The sequence below is a fragment of the Miscanthus floridulus genome, chromosome 9 (assembly GCF_019320115.1).
Source record: "Miscanthus floridulus cultivar M001 chromosome 9, ASM1932011v1, whole genome shotgun sequence".
In the NCBI taxonomy this organism is placed as follows: Eukaryota; Viridiplantae; Streptophyta; class Magnoliopsida; order Poales; family Poaceae; genus Miscanthus; species Miscanthus floridulus.
In genome coordinates, this window is record NC_089588.1 from 77,305,067 (window position 1) to 77,330,427 (window position 25,361).

At 52.5% G+C, this 25,361-nt stretch overlaps 1 protein-coding gene across 2 annotated transcripts; it reads right to left on the minus strand.

Annotated features, from left to right (window-relative positions):
- Positions 1 to 22,725: 22,725 nt before the first annotated feature.
- Positions 22,726 to 24,570, minus strand: LOC136482191 (hexose carrier protein HEX6-like). Of its 2 annotated transcripts, none has more exons than XM_066479424.1 (3): positions 24,403 to 24,570; positions 23,946 to 24,268; positions 22,726 to 23,859 (listed from the first exon to the last, which is right to left on the minus strand). In XM_066479424.1, exons 1-3 carry the CDS (start codon positions 24,536 to 24,538, stop codon positions 22,774 to 22,776), a joined length of 1,545 nt encoding a protein of 514 aa, XP_066335521.1. In that variant the 5' UTR covers positions 24,539 to 24,570; the 3' UTR covers positions 22,726 to 22,773. The 2 variants fall into 2 exon arrangements, with proteins under 2 accessions (XP_066335521.1, XP_066335522.1); XM_066479425.1 differs by having other exon boundaries at positions 23,946 to 24,303; positions 24,403 to 24,409.
- Positions 24,571 to 25,361: the final 791 nt, after the last annotated feature.

A 25,361-nucleotide genomic window follows, 5' to 3' on the forward strand; every position in this document is an offset into this window, starting at 1 on the left:
CATAAAGTACCAATGTTCACATTCTAATAATCGAGCTCATGATTCATCATAATCCATGTATTTATAATGGAAGGATAAATAATATAAGTTGGGCTTATTAATTAATTACTGGAGATGGAGAGTGGAGGGTTTGTGGTGGAGGTTAGCAAGTTGGTGGTGGTGGAAGGGGGAGCTAGGACTTGCCTTCATTGTTGTCTCCTTCTAGATCTTCTATATAGTCTGGGTCTTCACTCTCTTGGTACTCACTGTCCTCTGTTGGTCGATGCTAATAATAAGACTACCGCAAACCACAAAACAAACATAAAAAACAAGAATAGAAATATAGGGTAGTACTAGGTGGAATAGATAGAGTTTTTTAGAAGATTTTTAAAAGTGGTTTCACGAGAAATGGAGATAGGGTTAGAGAGTTATGATTTTTAGAAGTTTAATTATAGTTTGAGAACTCAATAGAGTTTATGGGTATATTTTGGTCTATGGAAAATAGGTGAAAATTATATAGGTAGATTCCTGGGTGCATCTAGTTTATTTACAAATTTTCTAGGAATTTTTCTAAGCTAGGAAATTGGGTTTTTAATCATTTGTGTACACTAACCGGGGGTACCTAGCAATTTCCTATGTTGTGTGCTATGTGTGGCGTGTGTGACAGGTGGGGCCAGGGTGTCGGCGATGGGAGCTGCTGACATGTGGGCCAGCGTGGCCCCTTTGACTAACACTGAGGGCGACGGTGTTATGGCCTTGGGCCCACTTGACAGAGAGAGGATGGGGAGAGGGAGACGGCAGCCGGACAGCGGCGTCCGGTGTGTCGTGAGAACAAAGGGTGGAGGCGCGAGATCGCCGGAGCTCATTATGTCGGCGACTTCAAGCCTTGAAGTGAGACACAAAGGGGTGGACAGTGCTCGGGAGGCCAAGCTGTAGCCCTAGACAGGGTTGCCGGTGGCGGTGGATGCTCGAGGTGACCGTGGCGGCTCGCTAGAGCTTCAACAACAGCGCCTTGTTGTGTGCAGTGGTGTAGGAGCCTGTCCTAGCTACTTTAATACATGTACAAGAGCGTGGGTGTGTAGTGAATGTGATAGAGGTGGTGTAGAGCCTAGCCGAGCCTCGTCGGCGATAGCCAGCGACCGTGGCGGCTCGGTAGCAGCGCAATATAGATGAAAATAGGGGAAACGGAATGGAGGAAAAGGTAGAGGAGGGAGTAAAGGGCACACCTGCTTCCCTAATCGGCCTGAAACACAGTAGAGAAGAAGAAAGCGGAGGGTGGCTCCGATGCCAATGGCGGCGCCCGATTTGGGGGAAACTACCCTAGCACTCTATAGAGAGGAGGATAGGAGGAATGGAGGGGGAGATGAGGTGTTCTAGCTCACGGCGGAGCTAGTGGTGGTGGTGGTGAGGCCATAGCGCCCCTAGCTGGGCCTATTTATAGGCCGGCCATGGCGGTGCTAGTGGCGAGAAATATCTCCCGACCATTGGGATGTTTCCACCGCCGGCATGCTCAAATTGCTATGGCGGTTCGGCACAGTGCGGCCTTATCCCCGCGCATGTCAGAAGGCCTCATCCTTATCCATGGCGGCAACGGTCGATGGAGGTCTAGCTGTCGTGTGGCCATGGCGGTGTAGAGGGAGAAAGAAAAGAAGAGAGAAGGCACGGTGGGGCCAGGAAGGTTCTGGAGGCGGTCCTCGATCTTATCCGCCCGATGCCAGGGCCGAGCGGGGCGGTGTGGCCGAGGCAGCCACAGCAACACGATATTCGCATCACTGGCTGGAGGTAGACGATGGCCCTGACATCGGGCCCCACACGTCAGTGGAAGGGGATGAGAGGAGAGGAAGAGAAGCAACGGGTGTTAAGCTTGGCTGGGCCGGCCCATCAAGGAGTGAGGGAGAAGAGAGAAGGGAGCGGGCGCGCTTGCGGGCCAGACTGGCACCGCTGCTGGCCCAGTGCAGGGAAGAGAGAGGGGGAGGAGGCGAGCTGCTGTGGGCCGAGGGAGGGTGAATGAGTCCAATGCTCTTTTCCTATTCCTATTTTCTTTTTTCTTTTTTCCAAGAATTTTTGTAATGAGGTTTTTTATTTGAATTTGTATTCAAATTTGAGTGTGACCTTTTTGGAAAAGTGTACCACCATATGTTCAAGCAAGTCAAGCAAGCAGCAAGCACTCAAGCATTTGACACACAGGTAGTTTTTATTCTAGGTGGATTTATTTATGTTAAAATAATTCCTAGGTAGGTTAAAATAATTTCCATTTGAATTATGATTATCTGTTTTATGGAAAGTTTTAAAAAGTTCAGATTTTTAGTGATTTTTTTTAAATTATGGCCAAAATTCAGGGTGTTACAGTCATATATCTTTTTATAGAAAAATAGAGGAAGCCATACAAGGAGACTTTTTTTCTGAATTGAGAAATGTCATGGACACTACTAATCTCGATACTGTCTTTAATGATTTTGTGCCAAGAAAAGCCTGAAAAAAGTCTCTTTTCATGACAGGAATCATATTAGTGGCATTTTCTTGTTCTTTTATTTGTTTTGTTTTTTCTCTTCCCTTTTTTATTTCTCTCTCCCGCGGCCGCACATCCTCGAGCACGGCACCCTCGTGTCCCGCTTGCACACAGCAGTCGCCTCCTCGGCAGCGGTGGCGGCATCATCCATACGGTCCGCTAGGGTTTTGGGGGAGGCGGGCGTTGGGTTCGCGGATTTGGGGGATTTCAGCTTAGGCGGGCGGGAGGAAGAAGAGAGGTTGTTGGGGGATTGGGGAAAGGCGTGCATGGGTGTGAGCGGGTTAGGCGGTCAGCTGGGGGATGGGAAGGATTTGGGGTCTTGTAACTTTGTGAGATACATATTGCATCGATGATTTTACCAATTTAACCTTAATGTGGTGATAAATGCTGACGAACCATATATAGACGGAATAGTCATTTCAGTTTAATTTTTTGGCTCGGAAGCGCCAGAATGCCTCCAATCTTAGCGCCTACTGCCAAGTGCCAAATATTGGTGCCATAATGGTGTTGTTACCTTTTCCTCTAAAAAAATGCCATTACGTGGTGAGAAGCTGCTAAAAAATGACTTTGTTCCTAATAGACTACAAGTTTGTACAAAAGATTGCTTGTCATTTATATATTTGTACAAAACATATTTGTGGCTCACTGGTAGAGTCACTTTCATTCAATGAATTGTTTTTCTATTTAGTGGTAGAGTTAGTTTTCGTTGAACTATATAAGAGGTCTCATGTTCATGCGCCTTTGGTTGCAACTCTTTTTAGTTCTTTTCTTTCTTCATGTGCAGCCATTGCTACTGGACCACATCAAAATTTGTAAAATATAGAATTCAAAGGCCGATAAATAAAGATAGGCTAGACTTGTTTTGAAAAAAAATGTAAATAAAGTGATCCAAAAATGTTATTATATTTTACAATGTTTGTCGATTGGTCTGTTACGACACTTTATTAATTGTCACAATATAAGACAAATTTAGTTTACGACGAACTCTATTTGGTCTCAATGACGAACAAATTTTTTTGTCGCTACATATCATCCGCACAAGTAAAACGTCGTAAACCGAATGATTTAATGACAAATTACTCTGTAGTCAGGGGAAAAACGTCGTAAAAGGTCCTATTTATTGTAGTCAACACCCATACACACTAGCAAAGCCTAAAGATAGCTTCTAATTCACCCTTTGTGGGATTCTTGTCCATCTAGCCATATCTTATCTACTATACGTAAATAGGAGATCCCCACTAGCCTATTTTCCTATGATTTCGTGAAGCCACGTCATCCAAGGGTTCCACCACCACAAGTCCTCATGCCGCCACATCATCATCATGTTCATACATGCACAGTTTAATCTACTATCTACTATACCTAAATAGGAGAAACCCACTAGCCTATTTTCCTACGATTTCGTGATGCCATGTCAACCAAGGTTCCCACCACCACAAGTCCTCATGGCATCACTGAAAGCCCTAGTTTGGTTTTGACTAATTGATGAAACCTAGGTACTAACCTTTGCCATGAGTTTCATTTGAGCTAGGTTGGTACATCCAAGCAATGCAGCTAGTAGATGGTGATCAAGGTGATGGTGATGACCAAAAGAGAGGATCAAGTGCTCCAACTTAGAAAAGAAGAAAGACAAAAACAAAAAACCAAGAAAATCAAGGCAAAGGTATCAAATAGGTTTCTGTTTTGGCACTCAAGACACCATAGAGGGTGTGAGTGTGTTTAGGATCGATAGCCGTACTATTAAGAGAGGAAAATCTTGGCTAAGCGATTATCAAGTACCACTAGGTGAAGTCATAATTACATATGCATTAGGACCTAGTGTGATAACAATTAACCCTTGAAAATACTTGAAAAAATGCTAACACACGTGCGCATGGGTTATACACTTTGTGGTTAGCAAATTGGTAACAAGGGGGAAGTGTTTGAGTTTGTAGGAATAGAAAAGGAGGAGCAATTGCTAGACCAGACCCTGGTCTTTGGCGCGTCCAGACCCAGGAGGCGAAGTCCTTCGGTCACTGGCGCTAAGGAGATAGAGAGCAGAGGGGCGCTTGCGCTCGCTCCGGTTCGCGTCGCTGCACTGGTCCAGACTCGAACTCGCCGGGTCCGATCAACCAGCGATCGCAGCAGGCGCGCGGCCAGGCATCGTCGGACCCTGGCACATGGGCACTCAGGACCATCGGCGAGGGGATCGGATTGCTCGGAGGCAAGAGCAGCACGGCATGGAGGCACTCCGGTCTCTAGCAAGGTGCGCTCCAGACCCTGGCCTGTGTGGGTCTAGTCGAGCAGCGCGGGCGCGAAGGGCATCATGGCGTCGTCTGATTGGCGTAGAGGAAGGGCCAGACCCTGGGATGGTCCAGTTGCCCAGGGAGGATCGGGTCCAGATAGAAATTCCCTCTCTGGATCTTTACTGGATTGGTCCAAACGAGCTAGTGTTGGTACAGTCCGGACCAAGGCTGTTCGGTGTCATTTTAATGACCATTGAAGATCGACGGCTAACATTGAATCATGTGAACACGTGACAAAATCCAGGGGTCTGGACCCTGCTGTAGATGATCCGGACCAGGGTCTGGAGCTAGGGTCCATACCCCCCTTTGACAGTGTAACGGCTAGGAGCTCTTATGGGGCTCTATGAATAAAAGAGGGACGGCTTGGGCTCACTCTTTCTTGCAAATTTTCATCAATGATATATCCTTGTGAGCTAAAGCAAACACCTTCCACTCATCTCCTCCATTGATTCATCATTATAGTGAGATTGGGAGTGATCCAAAGTGCATTTGCTTCAGTGATTGCATCTATTGGCGCTTGGGGATTGTTGGAGCTGCATTTTTCTTATTACTCTTGGTGGTTGCCGCCACCTAGACAGCTTGGAACAGTGATTGGCACGAGTTGGAGCTTGTTTGTGGCCATTCCGGTTACGAGGGGTTCTTGACCTTTCCTCGGCGGAGAGCCAAAAGGTACTCTAGTGGATTGCTTGTGTCACATTGAGTTACCCTCACTTTGAGTAGGTTCTTGCGGCGACCTAGTGAAGGGCTTGGCGTGGTGACAATTAGCTCGCGATTCACTAAGTAAATGGTCGACACAACGAGGACTAGTGTGCCAGCAAGCACATGAATCTTGGGATAAACATTACCACACAAATCTTTTCTGAGGCAGGCGTTGCAACCGCCTCCGTCAAAAGGTCACGGTTAAAAATGAAGGTTTCTTTGCCCTTGGTTAATTAATTAATAGAGGCGGGCACGGTTAATGGGATTAACCGAGGGGGCGTTTTAAAATGCCCGCCTAAACCTAGAAAACCAAAAAATGTTGTCACTTTAGAGAATCAAACTCACAACCTAGCGCTCAACACTACCACATCTCTACCACTACACCGCACACTCATTCATGTCTATATATAACATGGTATCTTTTTATATCAATATTTCGTAATCTTATATTGGATATTTTAGCTACTAAATGAAATCAAATGAAAAAAAATTTAACTATAAAGTTTTAAATCTTGTGAAGTACTACAACTTTGGTATAGGATGTATGTCCATCAAAGATAGTTTGAAAATTTCAAAAAATTGAGTCTTAGAACATGTGAATTTCAAACACATATTTGAGACTCTAGGTGACTTTAAATAAAAAATTATAAATATCAAACATGTAGATCAGGCCAAGGAAGGCACAAGACCCCTCACAAGTAATCGATTGAGGCCAGAGACAATCACCAACTCCGCTCAACAATCCTCCAAACACCGGGCCATCTAGGTGTCAGCAAACACCAAGAGTAACAAGCTCACAACCAGCCCAAAGCTTTCACCTAGTGCCACAAGATGATTGTCGGTGTTTCGTACAAGCACCGGCAAGTAAATTTATAGTAATGCGTGTTAGGCTCGGATGGTGCGCTAAAGAACACAAGATTTATACTGGTTCGGGCCGAAAGTCCCTACGTCCAGTTTGTTGCTGCTCGTGTTATTAGCACCGTGAACGGTTTGTAGTAAGGGGTACAAACGATCGAGAGAGGGACTGGTCCCAAGTCTCTGATGGAAGGGTTGAAGGAAGGTCAAGAGGTTCGAAGCCACTTGACAGTGTGTATCTGAGTGTCGTATTGTTCGGTCTCAAGAGTCCGTCGTCTGATGGAGGAAGCGCATCCCCTTTTATAGAGGAAGGGGGTGGCTTTTACAAGGGCGAGAGTTTAGGATGTATACTCTAGTTAGTCTTGTGGCTCATGTATACCTGGCTTCGTTCTTCATTTTGATGAGTACGAAGGAAGATAAGCGCCTACAATACTGTTGATGTCTCTGTAGAATGTCAGGTTGATTACAGAATGCTGCCCTGCGCAGGGTGTGGGCTGTAGTACAGTGGTTTTGACTTATTGGCCTCTCCCAGCCTTGCTCCGCACGCCTTTTGGATCCCGTGAGTCTTCGTCGAAGGGACGAGGGGTCGGGGTCCGGAGCGACGACGTGGTCAAGGCCTTCTGACTTGGCGGACCTGAGGGGTCGGGAAGCGGGTGCTGCTCCCTCGGGTCCATAGCGTGGTGACGGAATGTCCGTCGTGCGTGGAGATATTAAGTCCTTTTCTGGAGTGTAGCGGTTGTCGTATACCTTCATCGGATTATGTGTCCCAGGGCTGAAGGCGGCGCCTACAACTCTACATGGTGAGGAACACGCACCCGTACAACCTTTCGGGCTCTGCAGCGCCCGGAAGGGTCTAAAGCACCTGTCCTATCATCCCCTGGCAGTACTTTTCCTGCCAGGGCGCAGGGTATGGTCCTTGGAGCCATGGTTGACCCGAACGTCTTGTCATGCCCTGTACTTATTATCTTGAGGGAATGGGGAGAAGTTGTCAGGTAGGATGAATCCAATCTTTAGATATGGAGTAGGGTGAGACTCGTTCCTTGCCGTCGGGCGAAACGGAGACCAATTCCTATCTCTCGGGTTAGACCGACCTCGCCCCTCCGGGATCGGGCGAGGAGGAATCTATCCCTCAGCCCTTGGGTGAGACTGAGCCCGCCCTCAAGGCGTCGGGCGAGACGGAGTTTATCCCTTGGCCCTCGGGCGAGACCTAGCCTATCCCAATGGCGTCGGGCGAGACAGAGATTAACCTTGAGCCCTCGGGCAAGGCAGAGTCATCTCCCAAAGGCATTGGACGAGGCGGAACCAAACTCTTGTCACTCGAACAAGGGATGAAATGGCGCCTTTATGCGTCCAGAAGTTTTTTACGTTCAGTGGTTATTGGTTCCACCTTCTGGGGCACCCCGGTGTTAGGTCCCCGACAGTAGCCCCCGAGCCTCTAGGTGATTCGAGTAGAACTGCCTAGAGGGTGTTTTTTGACTTCGTCGAAGTTACTTTGCCAGAGGGTGCGCGCGAGCGCACCCGATGGGTGTAGCCCCCGAGCCCCCGGGTGATTCGAGTAGAGTCGCCCGGGGGGTTGTATCGGTCCCTTCGCGGGTAAGGCTGAAGGACTTAGTTTTTTATCAACTGGATGTTTTTCTGAGTGGGTCGTGGCATCCTGTTCGCTGGGAACTGATTCGGGGCTGACCTAACTGGTGCTTCTGCCCTTGATTTTGGATCGTTTGCGGATCCTTCCTTAGTTGGGCCGGCCGGCGAGCTTCTAGGCCCTAGGTGGGCCAAAGAAAAAAGAACAGGCCTTTGTGGCTTGCATTTCCTAGGTGGGTAGAGAGTCTGGATTCGCCTGGGGAAGGCGAACCGTCCGCTGAGATTTTTGGGGTGAGAGGATAGGGATTGCGGGCGTGTGTCCTGCGACGTGACGCGGTGGCGCGCGTGGCAGGCCCAGAGATCGAGGCGGACGGTTGCCCTTCTCGCGTCCGTCGCCCCCTATAAAACCACGAGGTTCGCCCCCAAGGTTTCGTATTTCGCTCCCCTGCCTTTGCGTTCTGAAACATCCGCCGCCAATCGTCCCAGCCTCCTGTGCCCGCATCGCCACCATCGACCGGCTTGCGTTCGTGTTGCAGTCATTGTCAAGCTCGCGCCTACCCTCCCCCCTACTGCTTTAATGGAGTTGTGGGGCAGATCAAGCATCACCTCCTGGCATCTGGAGGGCCTCGTTCGTCGTGGCCTTCTCCGCCCACTATCCGCCATCTAGGAGTGGCTGCTACTTGGCGATGAGGGTGAGCCGGTGCCGCCTGAAGGGTATGTTGTCTCTTTTGCCATCTTCCATGAGCGGGGATTCGGGGTACCCGCGCATAGATTCCTTCGGGGGCTACTGGATTACTATGAGGTAGAGCTGTAGCATCTAACTCCCAATGGGATTCAACACATGGCAGCGTTTGTTGCCCTGTGCGAGGGTTTCCTGGGGATCGATCCCCATTTTGATCTGTGGCGATATTTCTTTAACATTAGTTTGTCAAAGAGGAAGATTGGGGGGAAAGATGTGAATGCACCGATGGGATGTGCCAGCATTCATCTGCGCCATACCCGGTCGAGGGGTTACCCATACATGCATCTGGCGACATCCAACAAGAGATGGCACTCGCAGTGGTTTTATGTTAGGGATGATGTGAGTGCCACCCTACCGAAGTATACTGGACGTCTTATTGTGGACATTCCGAAGTCGTGGGGCTGGGGCGTCCAGTCCAAAGACAAGAAACACATCTCCGACCTTCTTTCCGCCCTCCAAGCCCTAAAGGATCAGGTGTACAGGGGACGGGGATTATCGGTGCCTACCATGCGAGGAGGGTGGCGCCCCTGATGGCGCGTGTGCTTCCCCTACATCGGATGATGCCTGGGATATCGTTCAAGGGGACGGTGCTCATTGACGAGGTGCTCCCTTACTCGAAAGTGGCGCAGCGCATCAAGGAGGCGATGGAGCCAATGAAGGATTCTGCAGGCAGGGTCCTCGACATTGTGTATCCGGTGCCCGGACACCCCCCAATGCGGCTGGAGCCTGGATTCTTTGAATTCGTAAGCCCTCTTCTCCCGTGCTCTTTTCTTTTTCCTAGATCTCCATTTTTTAACATTTGCTTTATGATGTTGGGACCAGCCGAGGGGGCTGGTCTTCAAGGACAGTCCGGTTCCACTACCAAAGGACAAGGTCATGGTGGCAGCGAATCGACTCGCGGCTGAGCGGGATAAGAAAGCAAGGGAAGAGATGAAGAAGGCGAAATGACTGAAGCAGGAGGCACGGGATCGGGGAGAGGACATGAGCAGTGAGGACAACAACGATGACGATGATGATGACGACGACGACGAGGTAGCCGTCGGCGTGGATTGGGGCATCCTAGAGGACGAGGACAAGCTGACAAGTGGCCACCCATCCGTGCAGGGGCCCTTCCCTTTCCACGCGGAGGGAAGTGAATCGATGAGGTCAATGGAGGCCGGCGAGTCTGCCGCTTCGCACGGCATGCCAGCCGAGGACCAGTGGACGGGGGAGGGCGGGCTTCCTGCCGCCAACCCCGAGGCAATGATGGAGGAGAGCAGCTCTGGTGCTGCACCCCATGAGACGATGGAGGGGTACAGCTCCGATGCCACGCCCGATGAGACAATGGAGAGGAGCGGCTCCGGTGCCGCGCCCCGTGAGACGATGGAGGGGGGCGGCTCTGGTGCCGCGCCCGACGAGACGATGGAGTGGAGCGACTCCGGTGCCGCGCCCGACGAGATGAACCCCCCTGCCCCGGAGTAGGGGGCAGGCTTGAAACGGTCCCGCCCAGATGAGTCGGGGCAGGGATCTAGGGATCCGTCCCCAAAACACTTCCGCCGGCTGAGGACATCAACGTAAGCTGCTGATTCCCCTGTTTTCATCCTTTTTCCATTTCTATTTTGACTTAATGGTTATGACCTTTGTGCAGGTTCTTGCGGATGGGTCACCCCCTAGGGCTGGCACCCAAGAAGAGTCTCGCCCTTCAAGCGGGACAGATGGGGTCGCCTGGAGTCACCCCCGTTTTGGGCAGGAGTGGTGCCGACGTTGGGGCCGCGTTGGCCGACCCGACGGCGCCCATGGTGGCTCCCACGCCCACGGAGGTTACTAAGCGAGCGGCCTCCTCCATGGCGGACGTGGAACAGTCGGCCGAGGGCCGCATACCGCCGGTGGAGGTGGTCGTGACCGCGCCAAGCCAGGATCAGCCGGGCGTGGTCGTGGTGGCGCCCGAGGGCGTAGTGCAATCCACGCCACCAGGGGCCTAGGTGGATCTGCCCGTGGCGCTCGAAGCGGCCCAGACGGAGGAGGGTCCTCGAGTGTGGCGGTGGTGCCGCACAGGGTCAGGAGGGAGCCGCCCCCGGCCCCTTTGTCGGGAGGAAGCCGCTCCCCTGCGTGGGGGGAGCCACCGCTCCAGTGGATGGCCGCTCAGGACCCGACGTCGGCTCTTTTCTCGCTCGATGATCATTCCAAGAGCATGGTGCGAGAGGGTCTTGACATCGGGATCTCGACCATGCTGAACGCCCTGGACCAGGCTAGAGGAGCCCTCCGTGAGATCGTTATCCCTACTACTCAGGTATTTTCTGGGCTTTCTTCTTTCTTCGCATGTTTTTGTGTTTTCGCATTTCTGATACCAGTCTTCTTCCTCTTCAGGTTCTGGTTGCTCATAGCTGGAATAAATCCCAATTCCTCCGCGAGCAGAAGGCGGAGTGGGATCGCCTCTCTGAGGAGGCCCGGCTGCGAGCAGACATGGCTGCCCAGCTTGCTACCGCCTAGGAGCGGGAGGCCCAGGCGTGTCAGGACACGGAGGAGGCCCACGGGATGTTCGAGGATCTGTCGGCGAGGTCTAAGCTAGATGGGGAGGAGATTGCTAGGCTCCAAAAAGAGTGAGACGAGCTGCTGCAGAGGAATGCCATGGCCAATGAGAAGGCCGGCGAAGTCCTGAAGGAGCTGGAGATGGAGCGGGAACTCCGGCAGGAGGCCGAGAGTAGGGCCACGGCCCTCTAGCAGAAGGTGGACGAGGACGTCGAGGTGGTCCGCTCTCTCCGGGCGGAGCTCGGTGACGCGGTGAACCGAAGGTTGAGTGCTGAAAACATCTTCGTCAAGCTGGAAAAAGAGGCTGCCTATGCACGAAGGGCCCTTTAGGTTGAGAGCGATGAGCACGATCTTCTACAAGCTGCGGTCAGGGTGGTCCTTAATGCCCTGAATGTGACGGAGCCGGTGGAGACCAGCCCGCTCGCGGCTCGTGTCGCAGGTATCACGGCTCGGGTGGGCCAGCTTGAGGAGAGTGCCTTTCACACCGGGATTACCCAGGCCTTCACCGTCGCCCACGCTCATTATGAGAAGGAAATCAACCTGAAGGTGATGAGTGAAGGCTTCCCGTCCACCTACGAGGATGAAGAGCTGGAGGAAATGGAGGAGATGGTTGCTCCCCTTGCGAAAAACCTGGTAGACAATCTGAAAGAGATGGTTCTCCCTCCGTGGGAGTAATTAGTCGAACAATTTTGAGAACAACTTATATGTAATATGTGGACAAGTGTCGGTATTTTTCGAGTCTGGACGCTTTTTCATGATTTTGCGTCATAATTTTGTTTTGTTTGATTTTTTACGATCTTACCAATCTGTTCCCCTAAATTTTGTTTTGGTTTTGTGAATGATGTGAGGAGATTGTTTGGAAAGAAAGAAAGGAGGTAGCCGTACCTTAACCAGCCCCCGAGTAAGGTCCGACCCCCCGCATTTGCTGGGGTCGGGGGTTACTGGAGATCAGAACTGTGGTTTTGATGACAGGGTCGACGAAGTCCATGGATGGCATCGTAATATTCCCCGCCCTGTCTTCCAACAAAGATCCCCAACTGGGGATTCTATGGGCTCGGTAAGGTGGGGCCTTCAAACCTGTGTCCCTGTATTGATTGGCTCGAGCCCCCAAGCCTTGTTAGGGTCTAATAGGGGTTGGCCGTTATTTGTGTGTTACCCCGTCCTTGTTTTTCGCAATCGGAGGGGCTGAGTGAACGACACTTGCCTCAACGGCTCGAGTATCGCGCTCAACGAGCTCACTAACGGGTACGTTCGTGTGGAATCCGGGTCCATCATTTGCTGATGGGGTCGGCAGAGCCCTCTGGTGGCACTCCACTACTTCTTAACCCACCTCCCAACAGATGCCCGAGCCGTTCGATAGGCTTCGGCGGCCCGATGGCCTCTCCTCGATGGAGATTCTGTGGGTTTGGCTCGAGGTTAAAATCGAACGAGAAAAGGTCGAGACGTCCCTGTCCGCTTCTGAGCGGAGTCGGGCAAGGCCACTGGGGCTTGTCTCGGTTATTTCTCCCTGGCTCTGTTTGGCATGAGGCGGCCTCGAGCCCTTCGCGGACCGACCTTCGAACCTTGGCCTGTGGTGGCCTATATCGAATGAGGCGACGGCCGTTTCGTGATGCAACATGAAACGTTGGGATGTTTTGCATATGTATAATATAATCGAAATGAAGGCGGGGTCGGTAACGTTATCGTGGCGGTATGAGTGACGAAAAGCTCCTACCAAATGTGTCCACGCAGGGTTCGGACCCTGATATTCGCGATGAGGTTGGAGTAACCTGCATAAGAATTGCTATTCTTTGTTTTTCGTATCTCGGTGGCGATCCGAGCCGTTTAATTAACTTGGGAAACCTGACAGCTTCTCCTTTGGGAGAGACTCTGTAGGTGGACCCCTCTGAACCCTTCTTGAGAAGGCAGATGTTGAAGTCGGAGACACGAGGGGCGTTTGAGCATGGTTTTTCTGGTGAACAGAAACACCGTAGCCACCGAGGCGTAGGGTCTGCCAGTTCATTCAGTTTTACTCAAAGTTCTATGCCCATATTTCGTACTCCTAGTTTCAAGCATACGGAGGGGTCAGGTGAAGAGGATGTCTAGACTGGTAGTCATCCTCGGCAGCCCCCGAGTGATGTTCGTGTCCCCGCCGTTTGACGGGGTCGGAAGCTCGTGAATGAATTTTAATGCATAAAGTAAGAAAGCTGAGATGCTTATCTTTCTTTGGACGTTCGTTCATCGTGTCTTCTGGGCCGAACAGCCGGCCTAGGAGATCTAAAAGGTCCTGTCGTTGGATCGTCCGTGGTCCTACATGGGGAGGTGAAGGGCTATCTGCCTATGTGGGCACCTTAATTGCCACGTCCAGAGTGGGTCAGTAGCGGGCCATACATAGGCAGTGCTCAGTTTGACCAAAGAGGGACGCCTCGTCGACCGGGGTGCGTCCCGTCAGTTCTGATGTGTCCCCTTAGATATCAATCAGCATTGATTCCGTATTTAAAGAGGGGAAGGGAGAGGGTTTTTCGTCCAAACTTTCGCCTTTCCTTAGCTACCACACCTCCTCTTTAAATAGGGAGGGGGAGAGGAGTTCTCATCCCACCTCCTCTTCTGCCTCCGAGCCGCTATCTCTCCTTCTTCTTCCTTTCCGCTGAACACATCCGTGCGTCGCAGCAGTTCCTGAGTGAGGAAGAGTGATGCTAGAGAGAGAGAGAGAGAGAACTCACAAATTTGCTCACGAGTCTAGTGCGTGATGTTGAGCTGGAGGTTATCCAATGTAGATGAGATGGTGTGTGCTGCCCTTGCTGAGGAGTCGCTACTGCCGAAGGAGAAGAGGCACCGGTGGGCGTCGTACGTCGTCGACCGCGCCGTCGTCCGCTGTGCTCCTCCTTTGGCGGGAGGCGTTTCCTGCCCATACGCCGTTGTCAGGGTTATGGCTGGGGATGATGGCGTAGTCCCCAGATGCCCTGGCGGTGGCGTCGCTGTCGAGGTTGCGGCTGACGACGATGGCGTAGTCCCCGGACGCTCCAGTGGAGGCGTCGCTATTGGGGTTGCGGCTGACGACGATGGTGTAGTCCCCGGATGCTCCGGTGGAGGCGTCGCAGATGGTGGCACCTTCGAGGATCCAGCGAAGCGGTGGAATATCGGGATGTCGCCAATGGAGAGCGTGGCACGGCGACCGTAGTAGACAAGCTGGCCCGTGTACACGCCCCGGGCGTCGCCGATGGAGAGTGTGGCGCGGTGACCACAGTAGATGAGCTAGCCCATGTACATGCCCCAGGCGTCGCCGATGGAGAGCGTGGCGCGGCGACCGCAGTAGTACTTGTAGTAGAGCTAAGCAGAGACTGTAATGAAATAACTTTGTGGGGAAGCCCCCGAGTAAACAGTCCTCTGAATTTATAAGTATATTGTTCCTTTTTGTAATGAAATCGCTTTGTAAGTAACGAATTTGTGCAAAAAATGAACAAAATTATATCCTTTGCTTATGGCAAGAAATTTTTTATCTTTCTCCTTTCTGTAGGAATGATTTTAGTGCTTTCTGACCCTTCTCATGGTCTAAGTCATAAGAAGCTAGGAACGTGGGTGAACTAATTCTGATTGAACTGGTGAGCAAAGAGGTTGCAGCCACTGGGGCGTGGGTGTCTCGCAGTCCTACCAGTTGTATTCAGAATTGGTTCCCAAAATCTTAGCCCTTGGGACTCGTTTATGAGGCGAATGGAAAACTTAGAGAATGTTTGTAAGTATAACACGGGAGTTTTTTGCAAGCGTAATACTTGTATTACATATGTCATATGTTATGATCACATGCCAGCCCCCGAGTGAGGTCTGTCCCCTCGTGATTTGCAGGGGTTGGAAGTCACTAAGGATCGGGGTTTTGCTATGACAAAATCTGATAAGGAAGAAGTGTAAGCTTATTTTAAGGATAGAAATGACGTAGCTGCTCGATGTTCCAGGCGTTGGTGAAGACCTCGCCGTTGATGGTTTTCAACTAGTAGGCGCCTGGGCAAAGTACTTCTATGATGACGTAGGGCCCTTCCCAGGGTGGGGAGAGTTTGTGGCAGTCCTTGTTGCTCTACACAAGACGGAGGACGAGGTCTCCGACGTTGAAGGCTCGACCCCGCACCTGTCGGCTGTGGTACCGTCGCAGCGCCTGCTGGTACTTAGCCGAACGGAGGAGGGCGATGTCGCGGGCTTCATCTAGCTGGTCCATGGCGTCTTAGTGAGATGCTTCAGCCCCCTGTTCGTCGTATGCTCTGATTCTTGGTGCTCTATAGTCGAGGTCCATTGGGAGAACAGCCTCAGAACCATAGACCATGAAGAAAGGTGTGTAGCCGGTGGCCCGGCTAGGAGTTGTCCTTAGGCTCTAGAGCACGGCCGGGAGCTCAGCTATCCAGCGTGTGCCGAATTTGTTCAATCGGTTGAAAATTCTAGGTTTGAGGCCTTGATGAAGCATGCCGTTTGCACGCTTGACCTGCCCGTTCGTCCGGGGGTGTGCGACGGCTACCCAATCGATCCGGATGTGTTGTTCATCATAGAATCGAACGAATTTCCTACCGGTGAACTGCGTGCCGTTGTCCGTGATGATGGAGTTCGGTACTCCAAAGCGATGGACGATGTCGAGGAAGAACAGCACGGCTTGTTCGGATTTGATCGTGGATATTGGTCAAGCTTCAATCCATTTTGTAAACTTGTCTATGGTGACAAGCAGGTGGGTAAAGCCCCCGGGCGCCTTTTTGAGTGGCCCAACTAGGTCGAGCCCCCAGACCACGAAGGGCCACGTGATGGGGATCATCTAGAGAGCCTAGGCCAGGAGGTGTGTTTGTCGAGCGTAGTACTGGCACCCTTCGCAGGTGTGTACAATTTGCTCGGCATTGGCTACTGCGGTGGGCCAGTAGAAACCTTGTCAGAATGCATTCCCAACCAAGGTTCTTGGTGCGGCGTGATGACCGCAGACTCCACCGTGGATGTCGCCCAGCAGGAGTTTTCCCTGTTCGCCAGGGATACAGAGTTGCAGAATTCCGATGTGACTTCGTTTGTAGAGTTCACCCTCTACAAGAACAAAGGACTTGGCGCGTCGTGCGAGCCGTCGGGCTTTCGTCTTGTCTGCCGGTAGCATGTCGTGAAGGAAGTAGTTGAGGTAAAGCGTTATCCAGTCATTGGGAGGGTCGGACTCCACTGCTAGGTCCTCTTCAAGCTCCATGACCTCGGGGTCGGGCAGAGCAGTCGGTGGATTGGCCCCGGGGGTCGGACTAGAAGGGCCATCGTCGGCTTGTTCTGACCCCACATAGCGTACCGAGGGTTTGTGTTGATCACTGGCAAAGACGCCTGTTGGGACTAGCTCTCGGCCGGATGCTGCTTTTGCAAGTGTGTTGGCCACTTCGTTGAGGCGCCTGGGGATGTGATTGAGTTCGAGGCCGTCGAATTTGTCCTCTAGCCGTCGGACTTCTTGACAGTATGCCTCCATCTTGGCATCATGGCAGCATGACTCTTTCATGACCTGGTGGACGACCAGCTGAGAGTCGCCCCTGACGTCGAGGCGTCGGATGCCCAGCTCGATGTCGATTCGTAGGCCGTTGATGAGTGCTTCGTATTCTGCAGTATTGTTTGATGAGGGGAAATGGAGCCGAACCATGTACCTCATGTGGACCCCGAGGGGAGATACAAAGACTAGTCCTGCTCCGGCGCCCTTCTTCATCAGCGATCCATCAAAGTACATTGTCCAGTACTCTTGATCGACGGCTGCTGGTGGCATTTGGACCTCGGTCCACTCCGCGATGAAGTCAGCCAGTACCTGAGATTTGATCGCTGTTCGGGGGGCATAAGAAATGCCCTAATCCATCAGCTCGAGTGCCCACTTTGCGGTTCTTCCCATAGCATCATGGCTATGGACTACCTCGTCGAGGGGGAATGACGTCACTACTATCATGGGATGTGACTCAAAATAGTGGCGTAGCTTCCTTTTGGTGATGAGGACGGCGTAGAGTAGTTTCTGGATTTGGGAGTAGCGGGTTTTGGAGTCGGATAACACCTTGTTGATGAAATACACAGGGCGCTGCACCTTGAAGGCATGCCCCTCTTCCTCTCGCTCTACTACTAAGGAGGAGCTAGCCACTTGGGTGGTGGCCGATATATACAGTAGGAGGGATTCTCCATTGCATGGAGAAACTAAGACCGGTGGTTTAGTTAGAAATCGCTTAACCATGTCAAGCGCCTCCTGAGCCTCGGTCGTCCACTCAAAGCAGTCAGCTTTCTTTAGGAGCCGATAAAGGGGGAGTCCTCGTTTGCCGAGGCGCGAAATGAATCGGCTGAGGGTGGTGAGGCACCCTGTGATCCGCTGAACCCCCTTTATGTTTTGGATCGGGCCCATCCTTGTAATGGCTGATATCTTCTTCGGGTTGGCTTCGATGCCACGCTCGGAGACAATGAAGCCGAGCAGCATGCCTCTCGGGACCCCGAAAACACATTTTTCAGGATTGAGTTTGATGCCGTTTGCCCGGAGTTTCGCAAAGGTTTGCTCAAGGTCGGCGACCAGGTGGTTAGCTCATTCGGTTTTGACTACGATGTCATTGACATAGGCCTCAATGGTTCGCCCGATGAGGTCTCCGAAGCAATTGAGCATACAGCGCTGGTACGTTGCCCCAGCATTTTTCAGACCGAATGGCATTGAAACGTAGCAAAACGATCCGAAGGGGGTGATAAAAGATGTCGCGAGCTGGTCGGACTCTTTCATCGTGATTTGATGGTAGCCAAAGTATGCATCAAGGAAGCAGAGGGTTTCGCACCCCGAGGTGGAATCGACTATTTGGTATATTCGTGGTAAAGGAAATGGATCCTTTGGACACGCTTTGTTGAGACCAGTATAATCGACACACATTCTCCATTTCCCGCTCTTCTTTCGGACAAGAATAGGATTTGCTAACCACTCTGGGTGGTATACTTCCTTAATGAATCCTGCGGCTAGTAGTTTGGCTATCTCTTCGCCGATGGCCCTGCGTTTCTCCTCGTCGAAGCGGCACAGGCGTTGCTTCACCGGCTTGGAGCCCGGGAGGATCTGGAGAGTATGCTCGGTGACCTCCCTCGGGATGCCCGGCATATCCGAGGGTCTCCACGCAAAGATGTCTTTGTTGGCACAGAGGAAGTCGATGAGCGCGCTTTCCTATTCGGAGGAGAGCGTGGTCCCGATACGGACTTTTTTGCCCTCGGAGCTGCTGGGATCCAAGAGGACCTCCCTGGAGCCTTCTGCCGATTCGAACGACCTGGTTGATTTCTTTGCGTCGGGTGCCTCTTCGATGACCTTCTCCCTAAGGGTGGCGAGCTCTTCGGAGGTGATGACTGTGGATGCGTGTCCGCAGCATTCGACCTCGCACTCGTAAGCGCGCTGGAAGGAGGTGCCGATGGTGATGACCCCGTGGGGGCCCGGCATCTTCAGCTTTAGGTACGTATAATTGGGAATGGCCATGAACTTCGCGTAGCATGGTTGCCCTAGGATGGCGTGGAAAGTGCCCGGGAACCCCACTACATCGAAGGTGAGGGTCTCAGTCCAGTAGTTGGACCGATCCCCAAAAGTGACGGGCAGGTCGATCTGCCCTAGTGGTACGGCTTGCCTCCTAGGCACAACACCATGGAAAGGTGCTCGGATGGGATGGAGGTTCGTTCGGTCGACGCCCATCTCGTCGAGTGTTTTGGCGTACATGATGTTGAGGCCGCTACCCCCATCCATCAGTACTTTGGTGAGCCGCTTTGGACCGACGATCGGATCGACGACAAGCGGGTACCTTCTCGGGTGTGGGATGGCATCCGGATGGTCGATCCGATCGAAGGTTATGACAGATTCTGACCACCGGAGGAAGGCTGGCGTGGCTGGTCCGGCGGTATAGACCTCGCGGCGTGCGAGCTTCTGGCGACGCTTGGAGTCGTAGACCGTTGATCCTTCAAAGATCATGAGGGCGCCGGTCGGCGTTGGGAAGGCATCGTCCTTCTCCTCTGCGTCGTCTGTGGTGGGAACAGGTTCCTTCCCCTGCTCCCCTTTGTTGAGGACCCCGGCCAAGTACTTGCGCATGAGGCCGCAATCCTTGTATAGATGCTTGGCCGGGAAGGCGTGGTTTGGGCATGGCCCCTCGAGCATTTTCTCGAAGTGGTTCGGAGTGCCTTCCGTGGGCTTCCGGCCACCTTTACGGTCGGCAGCGGCCACGAGCGAGTTGTCGCGCCATTGCTTCTTATTTTTCTTTTTGGCAGGACGGTTGGAGGCTCCTTCGCCAGCATCCTCGTCCCGCCTCATCTTTCCGTCGGAGCGATCAAAGATGGCTCCGACCACCTCCTCTCTAGAGGCATGACTGGTGGCGATGTCCAGGAGTTCCTTGGTAGTTTGCGGGCCTCTACGTCCTAACTTGTGGACCAGGGATTCACAGGTTGTTCTAGACAGAAAGGCTCCTATCACGTCGGCGTTGGCGACGTTAGGGAGCTCGTTGCACTATCTAGAGAAGAGCCGAATGTACCCGCGAAGGGTTTCATCGGTCTTCTAGCGGCAGTTCTTGAGGTCCCATGGGTTTCCAGGGCGTTTGTACGTGCCCTGGAAGTTGCCCACGAAGATCTCCGTCAGATCCACCCAACTCTGAATAGCATTGGACGGTAGGTGCAGTGGTTTTGACTTATTGGCCTCTCCCAGCCTTGCTCCGCACGCCTTTGGGATCCCATGAGTCTTCATTGGAGGGACGAGGGGTCGGGGTCCGGAGCGACGACGTGGTCAAGGCCTTCTGACTTGGTGGACCTGAGGGGTCGGGAAGCGGGTGCCGCTCCCTCGGGTCCATAGCGTGGTGACGGAATGTCCGTCGTGCGTGGAGATATTAAGTCCTTTTCTGGAGTGTAGCAGTTGTCGTATACCTTCATCGGGTTACGTGTCCCAGGGCTAAAGGCAGCGCCTACAACTCTATAGGGCGAGGAACATGCACCCGTACAACCTTTCGGGCTCTGCGGCGCCCGAAAGGGTCTAAAGCACCTATCCTGTCATCCCCTGGCAGTACTTTTCCTGCCAGGGCGCAGGGTATGGTCCTTGGAGCCATGGTTGACCCGAACGTCTTGTCATGCCCTGTACTTATCATCTTGAGGGAATGGGGAGATGTTGTCAGGTAGGATGAATCCAATCTTTAGATATGGAGCAGGGTGAGACTCGTTCCTTGCCGTCGGGCGAAACGGAGACTAATTCCTATCTCTCGGGTGAGACCGACCTCGCCCCTCCGGTGTCGAGCGAGGCGGAATCTATCCCTCAGCCCTTGGGCGAGACCGAGCCCGCCCTCAAGGCGTCGGGCGAGACGGAGTTTATCCCTTGGCCCTCGGGCGAGACCGAGCCTGTCCCAATGGCGTCGGGTGAGATGGAGATTAACCTTGAGCCCTCGGGCGAGGCAGAGTCATCTCCCAAAGGCATTGGGCGAGGCAGAACCAAACTCCTATCACTCGAACAAGGGATGAAATGGCGCCCTTATGCATCCAGAAGTTTTTTACGTTCGGTGGTTATTGGTTCCACCTTCTGGGGCACCCCGGTATTAGGTCCCCGACAATGATGCAACTCAATGCAGTGCACTAGAGGCTCTCCAAACTCACTCAAGATGATGAAATCAAGTGAACAAGTGAGTGGAGTGTGTTTCTCAGCTTCCAAAGGATGTGCACAAGTGTAAGAGGTGCCAAAAGAATGGCCAAGGCCGGCCACACCCTCTATTTATATCCACACAAGCAAATAGAGACGTTATGCCCCTTGGAGCTGTTCCTGTGAGGGCACTGGACATGGCGGTGCCTGGCACCGGACAGGGTGGTGGTGCCCTCCAACGGTCAAATTCCAACGGCTGCAAACTAGCCGTTGGCGCACCAGACAGGGTGGCGGTGACCACACAGTCGTGCCCCAGAAAACCGAGTCTCCCAAAAAATAGGGCGGTGCACTGCCGCACCCATGGCGGTGACCGCCTTCGCTTGCGCCACACCCATGGCGGTGACCATGGCGGTGCACCGCCATGCACCTAGCGGTGTACACCGGACACACCGGTGCCCGCCCTTCAACTTGCTACTCTCAGCCACATCCAGGTGGGCACCGCCCTAGGGGTAGCGATGCCAGCCCCAGCACCAGTGTCTCTTGGCCCCGGCCAGCCGGCTATCGGACAGGCCAGGGCGGTGCACCGCTGCACCCAGGGTGGTGACCAACCCGAGGCAAAAACCTTCGTTAGCTGCCTTTTTTATTCTCGATTCGATCCACATGCAGTCTAACACTCCTTTGTAAGCGTTGCTAACCCTCAAAGTGTTTTCCCAAAACATGTTAGAGTCAAGTTAGCATTTCTCAAATATTTTTAATAAATATTTTCGCTTGCTCTCCATTGTGCACTAGGCCTAAATGCAATGCATGAAGTCCAACACCTAGTGGCACTAGATGACTAAATTGTCTAGTTAAGAACCCCTCTTAATAGTACGACCATTTACCCTAAATGTGATCACACTCTCTAGAGTGTCTTGATCACCGAAACAAAACCCCTATTTATACATTTACCTTGAGCTCCATAGGGTTGTGTTTTTCTCTTTCTTCTTTTCCAGGTAGAGCACTTGATCATCATCACATGTTGTCATCTTCATCATTTTATGTGATCAATATCACCATTATAGTGCCACCATGCTCCTCAACTTAGATTGCACCAACCTAGCTCATATTACATCTCATGATAAAAGTTAGTGCATAGGTTTCATCAATTATCCAAAACCAAACTAGGGTTTTCACTAGTGCCCTGACAAAGCATGCACACATGATATACCTCTGTAAGCATGTTCCAGACCTACCAGCACGGGTGCCACCCGTCACCTCTCCCTAGGTCGTGCCTCACTGTTGCACCTCAACAAGTCCTCAGCTAGGCCTCCTACAGATATGTGCCACACCACCGCGCCTTAACTCGCCCTCAACTATATATAGGCCATCTCTAGATCCCTACCATGCAGGCTACCTCGTCTCGCCCTTGGCCGGGTCACCTCCTAATCCGCGCTGCTGCAGTTCACCCTTTGCCAAGCCACCTCCACACCTCACCCTTGGCCGGGCATGAGACGCACCGCCGTGGCTCGCCCTCAGCCAAGCCTCCTCTATATCCACAGCACGAAGGAGGCGAAGAGGAAAAGGTAGGGAAGGGAAGGGGCAGTGAATAGAGGGGAGAGAGAGAATGGGGAGGAGACTGCGGGTGAGAGAGGGAGGCAGCGTTGGAGATATGGAGGACCTGCGATGGCTGGTTAGGTGGGAGAGAAATGAGTGGGCAATGGTTGCAACCATTTTATTACTGAGATGCTAAGATGGGACAGGTGAGTTGAGCTTTAACAGAGACGTGCCTTATTTTAAGAGGTCTAGGACTAACCTCTTCAGGGGCCATCCTCTATTAACTTATTTTCGAATACTGTAATTTTTTAGTGTCTTCATAAATGGGTTAACCGTCTCCGAAAATAATGGTGTGTTTTAGGAGACATGGACGTTTTTTATCCGTCTCTGTAAATCAAGAGTTGTTTTCTAAAATCATTTTTATAGTAGTGCAAGACGATAGATTGAGATGTTGTCACAAGACTGAGCTATTAAAATTTTCATGTTTGAACCCTTTAATTACTGAACGTTCTTATCTCAGTTCTTTTCACAGCTTATCAGTCACCTGCGATTCATCTGACCCCACAACCCTGCCCCAAAACCAGTGCTCCCTCCACACCTTCCCAATCTGCTCAATGGGCATCCCCTTCGTCTCCGGCAAGAACAAGTACACGAAGCCCGTCATCACGACGATCCACCCCGCAAAGAAGAAGAGCCAGGCCCTCATCCGGCACAGCATGGCAAGGAACCCCTGCGCGATGAATATGGTGAACACGAACCCGGACGCCACCGTGATGCTCTGCCCCGCCGACCGGATCTCCAGCGGGAAAATCTCGATGGGCACCAGCCACGTCATGGGGACCCAGGACCAGCTGTACCCCGCCACGTACACGCCGATGAGGACGAACAGCGCCGCCGCGTAGCCGCGTGCCATTCCGCCCTCGTCGCCCAGCTTGGCGGCCATGACGGCGACGATCAGGACCTCGGAGACCTTCATCTGGAGGCTGCCGGCGATGAGCAGCGTGCGGCGGCCGAACCGGTCGATGACGAACATGAACACGACCGTCGACGCCGTGTAGATGACCACCGTGACGACCGTGGAGAGCAGCGCCAGGCTCTCGCCCATGCCCACCGTGCGGAGCAGCACCGGCGCGTAGAACCCGATGGCGTTGATCCCGTTGAGCTGCGTGAACGCCGGCATCAACACGGCGACCGCTAGCTGCGGCCGGTACCTGCGCCGCGAAAGGATGAGCCGCAGGCCGCCGCTGCTGCCGCCCAGTGCCGCCGCGCTGTTCGCCGCGACGATGTCGTCCAGCTCCGCGTCGACGGCGGCGGCGGCGTCCGTGCCTCTGATCTTCTGCAGCAGCGCTCGCACTCTCCCACGGTCCTCACCCTGCTGCACCAGGCTGTTGGGCGTCTCCGGCAGGAAGACGGCTCCCAGCGTGAAGAGCGCGGCGGGGACGCCAGCCAGTCCCAGCGAGAGCCTCCAGCCCCAGCCGCCGGTGATCTTCTCCGCGCCGTAGTTGATGATGTTCGCGGCGAGGGAGCCGAGGCACAGGCTGTGCTGGAACCCGTTGCTGAATGCTCCTCGGTATCGTGCTGGGGCCATTTCAGACAGGTACAAAAGCACTGCCTGCAAAATTTCAGCAGGGCTGGATATTGCAGGATCACCAAATTTCGTCATCAGATTCAGGGGAATTTGTAGTCGGCGACTCTGACCTGATTGGCGAACCCGAGGCCCACTCCGAGGAGCGCCCTGCCCATGGCCATGTACACGTTGACGGCGCCGCCACTGACCACGGCGCCGGCGAGGAACGCCGCCGCGCCGATGATCATGGACGGGCGGCGCCCTCGCCTGGCCGTGACCCACGACGAGAGCAGCATCGCGGTGAGCAGGCCGGCGATGTAGAGCGACGACGTGAAGAGCGTCAGAAGCTGGCTGTCAAACTTGCAGTAGTTGCTGACGTGCACGTCGCCCTTCATCCGCCGGTACACGTCCGGGAAGAACTCCTCCAGGAACGACCCCATGGATGACACGCCACCTGTGCTGTGCAAAACATCCTGTAATCGATCGGCACTTCGGAAACCAAAACTTGATGATATTTCCAGTTGTTCATAACGACTTTTCAAGTTGTTTCTGGGACATGAATCTGAAATTCTGAGGTCGTATTCGTACCAGAGATTCTGAGGTCGTAGCCAAAGATGGCGCCGCCCATGGCCGCGGTGACGCAGGACAGCGCCACGAACACGGTGATCCTCCCGCCGTACTGACGACCATCGCTGCCGCCAGCATCGACGAGACCGACAGCCATGGTTCGCCACTGCGGCGGTTAGCTTAGCTGAAGGTGAGAGCTTGGTCAGTGAACCTTGGTGTGGCCATGCTGTTGGTGTTGTGTTGACCAGCTGTTGCTGGCTGCTGTTGCCATCCGGTCAAGCTTCGATGTGATGTGCCCTTTTGGAGCTTTGCAAAGCATGTGCCGGCCGTCTGCATCTTGTTTCTTTATATGCGTTTTGGTATGAATTTTCCATGGCGGCTCTTGACTTATTAGTCGCAAGAGTTTACACCATTTAACCATGTTCACGTCATTGTTGTCCACATCAAAGATATCTGAAAAGTGAGGAGTTCTTATTGCTCCATACTTAGCACTTGTTTGGATGTACTAACTAAATTTTAGCTAGCTAAATTTAGCTGCTAGTATCCAAACGTCCTAACTAAAAGACCAGCTAAAATTTAACTGAGTTTAGCTATTTCAACTCAGCTAGCTGAAGCATCCAAACACCCTAGCTAAAATTTAGCTAGGAGAACTTTTAGCTGGCTAAAGTTTAGTCTTGCAATTTTAGCTAGCTAAAATTTAGTTAGGTGCATCCAAACAGAACCTTAAATTATCCACAATTCATCGTTTTCCATGTATTGTGCGTAATGGGAAGAAGATACTCTCTTCACCTAGACATTGTTGCAACTCTAGATACACAAAGATAGCTTTAGATTTATTTTTTCAAGCCAAACACTTTTAGATCTACGCAGATAGACCATAGTGTAGCTCGAAATCCATGGATTTAGGAGCAGATCTATGGAATTTTATCGAGCACCACAAAGAGCACTCTGAAAACACAAGTTTGAAAGAATTAGAGAAA